Source organism: Fukomys damarensis, unplaced genomic scaffold (assembly GCF_012274545.1).
Source record: "Fukomys damarensis isolate Sample0158 unplaced genomic scaffold, DMR_v1.0_HiC HiC_scaffold_17, whole genome shotgun sequence".
Lineage (NCBI taxonomy): Eukaryota > Metazoa > Chordata > Mammalia > Rodentia > Bathyergidae > Fukomys > Fukomys damarensis.
The window spans coordinates 70912852-70924421 of NW_022900929.1; the positions used below are offsets into that span (position 1 = coordinate 70912852).

Below are 11570 nucleotides of genomic sequence, written 5' to 3' on the forward strand. Positions count from 1 at the left end.
AGTTCAAGCTCTTGGAGAACAACCCACTGTGGTACTAATGGAGTGGGAGCTAGGGATCCTCTGTTAACTTGCCTTTTTAATTAGTAGAAAAAAAGTCCTGAAAGAATAAAACATGAGTGCATTTCTTCATCAGGTCAGGAGATTACCGACCTAATGAAAGCTGAGTTAAGGCTAAGGCACAGACCCATGACCAGTGTCCAGAATCCTTTTAGTTTCTTGGAGTCCATTGAGTTTGGATCAGCACACATTCTTGGAGGGCTCGCTGTGTGCCAGGCACTGCTCGTGGTACTGGTGCTGGGTCTACCCTGAGGAGAGATACCCAATTGCATGAGGTCTTCTGTCACCATGCTTTAGTGCCCTGGTAATCTATTTATTTATTTTACAAAAATTTTATCAGACAGTCGCTACTTAGGGTAGATGGACCCATGAGAGTATGCAAGTCTCCACTGGCAAATGCTTTTCTACAGGTACAAATTCCCTAGGATAAATTTGATCATGACGTATGCCTAAAATGTACCAATAAACTTAATTGTTTTTTTTAAATCCTCAGGAAAGAGTTGGGGGAAGCCAACTTCCCTGCTTCCCCCTGTCACCTGAGCCATCACATTTCTAAATTCTGCTTAGGAAATCCCCATGAGAGGGCTGATTAGTTCACTCCTATGCCTAGGGCCTGGGCTCCAAGGACTAAATGAAACAAACATCGCCACTCTTGTGGCTCACAATGATTGATTTTCAGGTGCAGTTTAAACAAAAAAGCTACTGAGAAGCATGGCTTCCTTCTCCCTTGTAAAAGAAACACCTTTCGTTCAGTCCTTAGACTCGCCCTATGGTCAGCTGGAATTTTTGAGCTCAATCCTGTGCCAGACTCTGGGATATAAAAGAATCTTTGTCTACCATGCAGGCCCTGTGCCTGGGGCCTGGTACAATGGGGAAACTGTCGGGGACCTAGGAAGGGTCAGACGAGACCCCTGTTGTAATTACAGACGAAAGGTCGCCATGGTCGGATCTGTGTAGAGAAGTTTTGACCAGAAAGACCCACCAGAATGGGTGTGAGGGAGGAGAGAGATTTGGTCCCGAGGGTGTGGCTGGTGACTCACGTGTGTTGGCTGCATGAATCAGTGCCTAGGAAAGATGCGCAGGATGTCCTAATATTTGGAATAGTTGTCTGGCCTAATAGGGTTCTGCTCAGGCTTCCCAAATGTAGATACCTCTGAGCAGAATGATTCACCCCGTCAGCCCGATTCGCCATCCAGTTAGGCTGTGTGGCCCCGTGGGACACTCAGCTGGTACAGCTGTCACTGATCAAAGGGCAAGGGAGGACACAAAGCTTCCAGGGCTGTTTGATGTGGTTGGCCGGAAGCAGGGACTGAGCTGAAATCGCATCCGCTGCCCAAATAAGCTCCATTAGCCACCGGTGACTTTTGATCCCCTACTTCTCTGGGGGCAGTCCAGTGGACAGCCCCCTAGTTAAAAGAAGTGCCTTTGCATTATTGATTATCCCAGGGATCGGGTCACTCTACTTTCTTCCAGCAGTGCGTCTCGCATAAGCGCCTGAAGCTATTTGAGAGAAGGGGCCTGTATGAATTATTCCTTAAAAAAGAAACATATTCCCCTCTACTGCCTCTGCTTCCCAAGCAGACCTTCAAACACTAGCTTAGCAGGAGGCTACCCTGCCTGCCTTCAAAAGCTAGCTTAGTGGGGGATAACAGGCAGGGTAGAGTGAGGGCAGGGAATCCGGAGGAAAAAAGCAGGTGGCACCAGCTAGAGGAGGGACAGCGGCGCAGGCTGTGCTGCCTTCTGACTGCGCTTCCTCTTGTCTTCCTCTTTGGATTTCTTATTTCTAAAATCAGAACAACAATGTCCTCTTCTCCCTGCTGCCTTCACGGGGCTATTTTAAAGAATCATGAAACAATCATCTTCATTTCTTCCTTGCTGATCTTGTGTGAAGGTAATTCCCCAAGTGTGATGGATTTGAAGAGCCAGCTGTCACCCTGAGCCCACACATTGTTTTCCATTTCTTACGAAACTGCTGGAAACCCAGAGGAGTTTCATCATCTTCTCCCTTCATGCCTCTTTCAGACACATACAAGGGCTCTTACTTTTAAGTCATCAACACTGGAGGGAGAACTATTTCCTCAGGGGTCTTTGATGGCTTCGTTATCAGAAGGGACAGATGACAGAGGGGAAGGAAGGAATCCCGAGAGAGGGCAAGGGCACAGAATAGGAGGGGGCCCTAAAATAAGACTTGAGAGCAGGGCTCCCCCCACCGCCGCCAGCTTTGTTCTTGGGGTTCACTCTGCTTACGTGGATGGCAAGGAGTCCTCAACAGGGCCAGGACAGCTCACTGCCGGGGCCCTGGGCTCAGGCAGACTGGATTCAGTGTGGCTTATCACTGGCTTGTGACTTTGGAAGGATTCTTGACTTTTCAGAAGCCTCGTTTGCAAAGCAGAGGTAAGCAGCGTTATCTCCTAAAATGCCCCGGGTTTAGCAGAGAAATCACGGCAGGAGGAAACAAAATGCTCTCTGGCCTTCAACATCACAGTTTGATTACACCAAGCAGCCTTCACACTGCCCGGTTACAGTAGGGAAAAGGCTTTGTTTAAGAGATTGACCTGGGCAAAAGCTGGAAGCTAGAGATGATGACTTTGACCTGCTGTTTCTTGTCTCTCAAAGGTAGATGACATTCTCGGCTTTCATGGAGGTGTGGTTCAAAACAGAGGTGGCACTGGTGACCCCTTATGGACAGATCATTCCCTGCCTGTTGGCCCTGCTGGGATGGTGTGTGTGTGTGGTGGGGGTAGTAACAAAAGCCAGAGGCGCACGGGCCCATCTCATTCTCTACCAGGCTCTGTCCTGTGAAAGACCCTACTCCTTCCCCATCCTCCCTACGACTCCTCACGTGCCCCCTCCAGGAAAGTCACTTCAGACATGGTGGGAGTCATCTTCCACTGACTTGTTTGTTCCTAAGGCCTAGCCAGAAGAGAGGAGATCTAATAATCATTCATTTGGTGCCCTAGATCGTAATAAAAATACAGTAGCTGACACATAGAGCACTGAGCTGAGCTATTTTAAAACCTGGGAACTATTAAACTCTGAGTCCTGTTTAATGAAGACTTTGGGGTCCAGCGTTGGCCTTCTATGGGGCCACGCCAAGAGGACCAGTGCCCCTGCTGTAGCCATTGTCCCTTCCCTCTGCCATGCCTGGTCACTGGGGGGCTGGTGGAGGCCCCGCTGCATCGCCTTCCTCACCTGGTTGCCCCTCAGTGCCTCGTCTAGAAAGTACATGCAGTCGTGGAAAGGGTTCTGGGCAGAAGCCGGCTTACCCAGCATTTGCAGTGTCAGTCTCTGCAATTTGACTTGAACCTTCAGAGAAAAAAACCCAAACCCAAAACAAAACAAAAAACCAAACAAACACAACATGGATTGATTTTGAAAACCTTGTTTGTTTCCCAATGTTTTGCAGATCTTTTCCAAACTCCTGTTCAGCACTTGGAAGAAAAATTGCAGCTATGTACCACAGCTTTACTAGTAAATCATTAAAAGAACATATTTTCCCTCCTCTGATGGATATGATGATTTATGTAAATTTTTGTAAGTATGTACCTTCCCTGAATTTTTCTACATATTTCTTTTCCCAAACAAAGAACTTACTGTGTTAGAAGCTGACATAATGAAAAAGACTTGTCAGTTTTAACATAGTGCTTAGACTTGTTTGAAATCTGTTCGATAATGACTCTGGATGCTAGCTCGAATCCTTCCAGACTGTTGAACTCACTCTGACTGCTAACAGTACTCTCTGCTTTTCTCCTTCCCTTCTTCCTGCGTTACCTAAAGGAAGAAGAGTAGGAGGAAGAGAAAGAGAATGAAGAGGAGGAGGAATTTGTTTTTCAGTGTTTTTATTTGTTTTTTACTTGAGTACTGTGTTACCCAGCATAGCACCATCTTAGCTCTTAGAGACGTGTACCGGTGAATGTTGGTCTCGATATTTCTCTCCTTACACCTCACAAGTAGGTCTCACTTAGGTAGCAGAATACTCATTGTTTCCTTCTGAGCCCTCTTACCTTTTGAAGGAAGTGGTTTCCTCCAATTTTGGCCCGAGACAAGGATAAAGTCTGAATAAACTCCTTTACTGTATATATGTTAGGGGTACCACACCAGTGCTATTTTAAGATTTAGCATTTGATTTTATTGTTTGTAATTCTTCTGCCCACTAACCCTACCTGATAAAAATGCTAGTTTAGTGGCTCTTAACTCAGAAACCTGTTCATCTATGAAGATCAATTCTTCTTCTTGATTATGATGAAGAAGCATGGAATTTGATTCTGAGGTTGACAGCGGTGTTTGCTTTCCAGACAAAGCCCCATTTCTTGTGGATTTAAAGAAACCAGAGCTGAAGATCCCTCACACAGTGAACTTCTATGTCAAGCCCGAGCCCGGGGTGGTGCTGGGAGTCTGGTGAGTACAGCCACTGGACACAGGACAGGACTGCGTGATGTGCCTGCCAGGCACCCCTGCTGTGAAGGAAGAGGGGAGCAAAGCTGTGTCACCTTCTGTGTGGAGGTTGGAGCTCCTTGGGGGCACCTGGGAATCATCTGGTGAAATCTGACCTGCCTGGTTTTGCTTTGAAGTATGAAATCTTTTAGGTTTTGCCCCTGGCTTGTGGCCCTACCCACTTCTCCTGCCTTATTCTACACCACCCTTGCCACTGACCCTCTGCTCCAGACACACTGTCCCCCGACACGCCAAGCTACAGCCCCCTGGGGTATGCTGTGTCCCCCTCCTCCCTCCTGTCTCTGTTCCCCTATTCTGTCCTTTTGTCTAACTGCTACTCCTCTTTTTGGATTTTGCTTTAGGTGGTGGTTTTCACTCTCCACTCCCCATTTCAGGAGAGTGCTCTTGTGGCTCTCTCTGCTTTGCTCTTAGTACATTCTGCTCTATTGAAATGATACAAATGTTGATGTGATTATTTGCATAGTGTTTATCTTCTTTACCAGACCATAGCTTCTGTGGGTGACAGGACTTTGGTGGTGAATTTTCAACAATTAGCATAATTCCTGGCACACAGCAGGCGCTTAATAAATGTGTTTGTTTCCAATGAAGTCATGGGCATTCCATTGTCTTTTTCCATTATGCTAACCTCAGTGTTTTCTTCTGTTTGCTCCTACTACTTGATTTTGGCTGCCAAATTTCCAGGGCCCTGTTTTATATTTCCTCTCTCTGCATTTAAACCTCGGATCATTGAATGCTTAGGAGCCAATATGGCTGCACATAGCTTCTTCCTAACCTGCAGATAGCAGTTCAGCTAATGGTGCTGGAATTTAGAAATCCTGGTTCTTTGCTTTTGCCCCGAGGGCCGCAGGTTTGGTGGGCAGCTATGCTCATTATGAACAGCTCATCAGTGGGTGGTGGTCCCTAGATCTCAGCACAGAGGCCCTGGGGACAGCGGCAGATTCTCTGTCCTTTAATGATTGATAGGACTGAAGATTTGTCACCTCTTGGCTAGTTCTGCAAGTCCTCAGTGACATGGCCTGTGGCACGTTTTCAGGGTTCATTTATGAGTTTAACAAGATGGAGGAACTGGAGCTCGCTGATGTTTAATGTCACAAGTTCATTCTTGAGTAGAACAGCTTAGCTCTGTGGGAAAGGTCTTTTCCCCTACATGAGCTGGTTTGCCTTTAAATTGCTTTTAACTTGTCTCTTCAGCCAAACCAATCACAGATGGTGCATCAGTTAGCTTTATGTTGCTGGGGTGAAACACCTGACATATATATACAGCCCCAAAGAGAAAAGGTTTATTTTGGCTCATGGTTTCCACCCCGATTGGCTGGCTCTGGGGCAGAAATGAAATGGCAGAAGGGTGATAGAGGAAGGCTGCTCAGCTCACGGCATCTGGAAGCAGAGAGAGAAGGGGCTGAGGACAGGATGCTTCGTTCAAAGGCGAGGCCCCAGTGACCCGCTTCCCCCAGCCAGCCCAGTCCGGAACAGCACATTCGGCTGTGAACTCATCAGCGGATTAACCCTCTGATGAGCTTAGTGCCCCCAGGAGCCATCGCCAAAAAGCCCCAAAAGCCCACCTCTGGACATGTGAGCCATTGGGGGGCATTCCTGACCCAAACCATAGCAGATGGCAAGAATATATTAACTTTCTCTTGTTTCCATTCTTGCGGGGAGGGGTCATTTCAATGGCTTGGACCTAAAAACTGTAGTTTTGGAAGCTTAATGGCTCTGAAAGTCAGGAGAATCAACATGGTGAATGGTTCAAAGGGCGTCTCTGTGCCTATGGTGTGGTGGGTCAGGGCAATAGTGGTTACAGAGATGTCCTGTCTGTGAAACTCTGTGTGAAGCCCCTGCCTTGGTCTCCAGGCATACAGTGCCCAGCTGCCGGGGAGAAGAAGCCCAGGGGAAGGACCGGTGCTGGTATGAAGCGGCCCTTCAGGATGGAAACCCAATTATTGTGTATCTTCACGGCAGTGCAGAACACAGGTCAGTGCCTCTCTTCGGATTTTTAAAAGGAGACGAGGAGCATTTCAGCTCAGTGGGACAGTGCAGGAGAGTGAAGGCCGGCCTCAGCTTTTTACTGTCAGAGCCCTGCACGGATTCCTGTCTCTTTGCTGAAATCAGAGGGTGCTCTAGCAAAAGCCTTCTCCTAAAGTTTGTTCTATAGGTAGAATCACGTGGTTCCTTAACTAAGAAGGAGAAAAGAATAATCTAAAATCTGGATATTGATTTCAAAGAAAGCAGTGATTTCTTGGCTTCCTAAGACTATTCAGAATGGTGGTCTGAACCTATGGTCAGAATCAAGACTTGCTTTTGTCAAGTTCTGACCAAGAATGAAAGCAAGCAAGCCGTGAAGGTTTGAAGGAGGCGATTTCATGCATTTATGCCTTGTAACAACCGTTCCCAAAGACTCCACCAAAACCACAGCCTTGTGAACAGGCCACTGAGACTTAACCTAAAGAATATATGTTCAAGGACATGCACAAGGTAGTTTGTTCAGCCTCGGACTGCTGTCACTCTCCTTGCAGCCAAGAATTATTATTTCAAAATGTTTGCATAATCCACATCTTGCCTTAAACACTTCCCCTTGCTGCCACCTCTTAGAATATGCCTGTAGCTTCCTGTGGCACAAGTGTTACCATTTCAATGCTCCACTAGTCCTGAATTCTTCAAACACTCTTCTTAGAATTTCTGATTATTTAGGTTGACAGCCACAGATGACTGGAGAGAGGATAGGGATGCATTATGGGGAAAAAAGAAAAACAATTTCCACACTGGTAGTCTTTATACTTTATTTAGCATTAATTCTGTTAATCAAAAAATATGACTCCTAAGAGAAATCACCTGGAATTCTGACCACAGGTACAGGGATCATCTAATGAATTCTAGTCTGGAATATTCATGGCTCAGCCCGCAATCTGCAGTGTCTTTCTTTGTAATGAAGATAGTCTCCCAGAAGTCTGGCTAGCCTTTGATGTGTTCTCAGAGCCTTCTGGGCCTATGTAATTACACCAGGTGATGATTATTGGCCATGACTGCTCCTCCTCAGCCTGGGGGAGGGGCAGTGTGGCTCAGAAAGCCACAGATCTCGCTCCATCTCTGGGGGACACCCTTCCAACTTGGCGATAAACTCTGGAATCTGCCTCTTGGCTGGCTTGTGTTGGGCTTGCTTTCTCACTGTCTTTTTCTGTCAGCTGATGGCTTTTTCAAAACTTGCCTTTTCTCAAGGGGGCTTTCTTGCCGTGTTCATTTTAGAATCACATTTCCTGGGATTGTCTGTGAACTCTGACAATTTTCGGATAGTGTCATCTTGGGTCTGGTGTTGCTCAGAGTACCACGTGGATGTATAGTCACATCTGTGCCTCTGTGTAAATCTGAAATGGTTCTCAGTTGTCTGAGATTTGTTGGCTCTGGTTTTAGTCTCAGCTCCCTTTTGTCTTTTCCCCAGAACACTCAGCTTGTAGTCAACAGTACTGAGCTGAAAGTACTGGGCACTGAGCACCATAAGGGCCTTGCTAATGTATCAGAAATGGTGGTTCTGGACTTGGGATCCACAGAAGCTGCAGAGGGCCATAAACCTCCTGCCTCGAATTATATCTAAAATTTAAAGTGTGGGCACATTTTCCCCTCTGGGAAATGAGCTTTAAGCTTTTACCAGATGTTCAAAAGGCACCACCTTTTGATGTGTAAGAAACTTGATTCTAAGGCAAACTTCAAATGGCTTTTGATAAAATTAAGTGTCTTTTAAATCACTCACTTTCCTTTGTTAATATAGGAGTAACCAATATAATCATTTTGGGAAAAGACTGTTTCGTACTTCCAGAGTGATGAATCTCTTTCCTCCACTTTTCCTGGCCCTTAATGGTATTGAGGATGGGATACAGGGAAATTAACTCAGTGATTATTGGCCATGACTTGACTGTACCATCCTTTTTTTCTGAAAAAGCTACTCTAGCATTTACTTTCCCTTTACCTTCTGGAACTATTCCCGGACATAAGTTTTGCTGTATGAAGGGAAAGGAGATGGATTATCAGGAGTTCACCAAATGCTCAGGCTGAGAAGCTCAAGGGTATCAAGGACTCAACGGACCCATCGATAGGAGGCAGCCATGGACCAGCCACTGGCCACATCGGAGCTGCAGGCTCTACCTCCAAGAAACAGCTCCCTTTCTCTTAGTTATTTACTTCTCTAACCTAAAAAAGAAAGGTGTGAGATGGGGTGCTAGCAGCGTGAGAGTGATGTTCATGGAACTTGTCATTGTAGTTCCTAATTCTTGCTTTTTCCTTTGACGTCCTGTACAGGGGTGCTCCTCACAGGTGTAAGCTGACAAAGGTAGGTTTGAAGGGGCTTCAGAGTGCCTGCGTCCTAAGTCCCCATCTGGCCTGGGCTATAGTCTGAAGCTCTTCCCTGGTCCTCCATATGGTCTCCTGCTGGGCCCCGGGGTCCTGGTCGGGGTTAGCAGTGGTGTTGGGGACCAAAGTGTCATGTGTGGATTTCTCTTGATGTTGGCCATGAGGGATCCAAATAGGTGTGGGACTTTCTCAGTTCCCAGACACCATTATGAACGTATTCCCTTTATCTCTGGAAGTTGAAGACACTTTCATCGTTTTTTATTTTTTACTTTTCCAGAGGGAGTACATTAAATGGGAGATCATCCTTCCTTTTTTTTTTCATCCTTCTTTTAACAGAAGCTGCTTTGTCAATGGTAAAAAGACAAAGAATGTCTGCCTTTAAAAGTCATTCAAAGTATGATTTCCAACTAAATGAGGTTTTGCAGAGCACCCAGTGGCCACACAAGCTCTCCTCTTTGCTCTTGCATGGTCCCAATTCTCTGGAACAGCCCCTACATTTCTTAATAGGAGGAAGGCGGCTGGCTGGTTCTCCACTGAGCTCTCTAGGCCTCGGAACTGGTCGGGCAGGCTGCCTGTTGACCTGTTGCCACACTCCAGTTAGGATATCTGGATGGCTTTTTCCATCACAGATCCCAGAATTGTCTCTCCTCCCACATAGCACAGGCCCTCGGTGCTGCCTCGGTATCTCCGGCACCTTGTGTGCACAGACAGAAGCTCCTCTCTTGTCGCCTCCCTTCTCCCCATCACTGTCTGGCCAGAGCCGCTCCTTGCCTAGCAGTAGTGGCTGGATGAGTTGTCTGGGGAGCAGGACGTCCCTTATTTGTCAGTTTGCCTTGCACCCCACCGCTGGCTCTTTTCTGCCCCACTTGGGATGTGGAGAAGCTGATGTCCACAGCTATGTGACCCTTCTCCTCCCTCTCCAAGCTGAATTGCACATGCTTGATATCTCCAGAAAGCAGGCTCATGGGTGTGGAAAGCATCCAGCTTGTAGGTGTATAGAGAGGACGGTGGCTGGTGTGGCAGGCCTGTCCACAGGTGCATTGAGGTCATCAAGAGCTGTGTCATCACTGCCCGGCAGGACCGAGCTTCCCAGTGCTTCCTTTCCTCCTACAGATTTGTGATTTCTTTTAAAGAAATAAATCTTAAGTTCTATTTCCTCCCTTACTGTTTTCCTCCTTCCCTTTCTCTTTCGCCTTGCTTTTTCCTTCCATTCTTTCAATCAGCGAAATGCAGCTGTTTTCATTTACTTTGTCCCCTGATCTTTCTCTTTTTATATAAGGTCTCTGTCACTATGACCATATCTTTCATGTTGTGTGCTTTTACTTAATACTATTTTATAGACATTCGTCCATGGTTTTACACAGTCCTCAGCTCTAAAGGCTATGTCACTCACCATTTTATGTATTAATAATTGTTTTCCTAACAATTCCACTGATGTTGGAATGAAGTTGTTTTTTCTGAATTCATTTGAAATGGTTGCTAAAGAAAACTTTAAGCATCTAGCTTTTTTTTTTTTTTTTCCATCATTCTTCTTCTTCATTTTCCTAGTGGCAAATTCTTAGGATCTGTTGCTCTTCTGGAGTTGGGTCATCAAGGGGTCCTTCAACAAAAGGCTCAGACAGCACACAGCTGTTCCATTTCCCTGGAGGAGCTGCCGGCTGCACTGGCCAACTTTGCAGGGGGTAGAGTTGGGACCGATATGTAAGAGTTTCATCCAGCAGGGCACCAGCAGCTCTGTTTGCATGTACAAGCACCTTCCTGCGGTGTTGCTGCCCCGGTTAGTATTGGGACAGACGCAGTCAGTGGTGGCCCTTGGTTCTGTCTCCATGAACTCGGTGACTCTGGACACGTTACTGAAATTCTCCAATGCTGTTTTCTTGTTATTTTATCTTACTTAATTATTTAGTTTTGTGGTACTGAGCAACAAAAAAAACGGGGACAGCCTTTTACTGTGCAGGCTCTTGAAAAACTGTATTGAACCCTCACAACTGATCTGGAGGGTAAATATTATCCCCATTTTAAATTTTAAAAATTTAAAGTGCCCACACAGTGGGATCTTGTCCCATTTTTATGTCTCTTGTTTTTGTCTATGTATTTCACGTCATGTAAAGTCACATTTTTCATATCCATCCCTTCTTTACCTACAAGGAGCTTGTCAGTGAACTGGAATGAGTCGGAAAGACTTTCATGAGTTGGAAGGAACTATTTATTTATTTTTATGACTACATGTTTGCAGTCCACAAAGCTTACATTCCTTGCATGGAGCTGGTGCATGTATGTACATAACATAGCTTCATTTCTTTTCACCCCTTCCCTCCCTTCGCACCTTCTCCTGCCATCTCTTGATCCCTCTCTCATTTGAGAAAGATCTATCTCCTTACTATTACCTTTTAGTTTGCTCTTTATTGATAATTTGGCTTTCTCACACCAGAGAAGTCATGCAGTATTTAAACTTCTGTGTCGATTTATATGTCCACCCACAGGTGAATGGATAAAGAAAGTGTGGTATTTACACACAGTGGAGTAGCACTGTGCTAGAAGGAAGGACACATTTCAGTGATCGGTAGGAAAATGGATGCATCTTGAGACCATAATATTAAGTGAAATAACTTTTTGATTGAACTCAATGCTTACCTGATCATGTATAATATAAATATCTTCCCATTATTTGATTGCCTCTACTCCAACTCTGTGTAAAATTCTTATTCTTGGGGGGAATT

The 11570-nt window shown here is 45.8% G+C and overlaps 1 protein-coding gene across 1 annotated transcript in view; it reads left to right on the forward strand.

Moving 5' to 3' along the window:
* The first annotated feature begins 2308 nt into the window (after positions 1–2308).
* Abhd12b (abhydrolase domain containing 12B) overlaps positions 2309–11570 on the forward strand; it is a 20168-nt gene continuing 10906 nt past the window's right edge. Inside the window, exons 1-5 of the mRNA XM_010632706.2 lie at positions 2309–2451; positions 3464–3591; positions 4353–4455; positions 6364–6483; positions 8800–8830. Of these exons, the coding sequence (XP_010631008.1) occupies positions 2309–2451; positions 3464–3591; positions 4353–4455; positions 6364–6483; positions 8800–8830 (525 nt within the window). The remainder of the gene's footprint in view (positions 2452–3463; positions 3592–4352; positions 4456–6363; positions 6484–8799; positions 8831–11570) is intronic.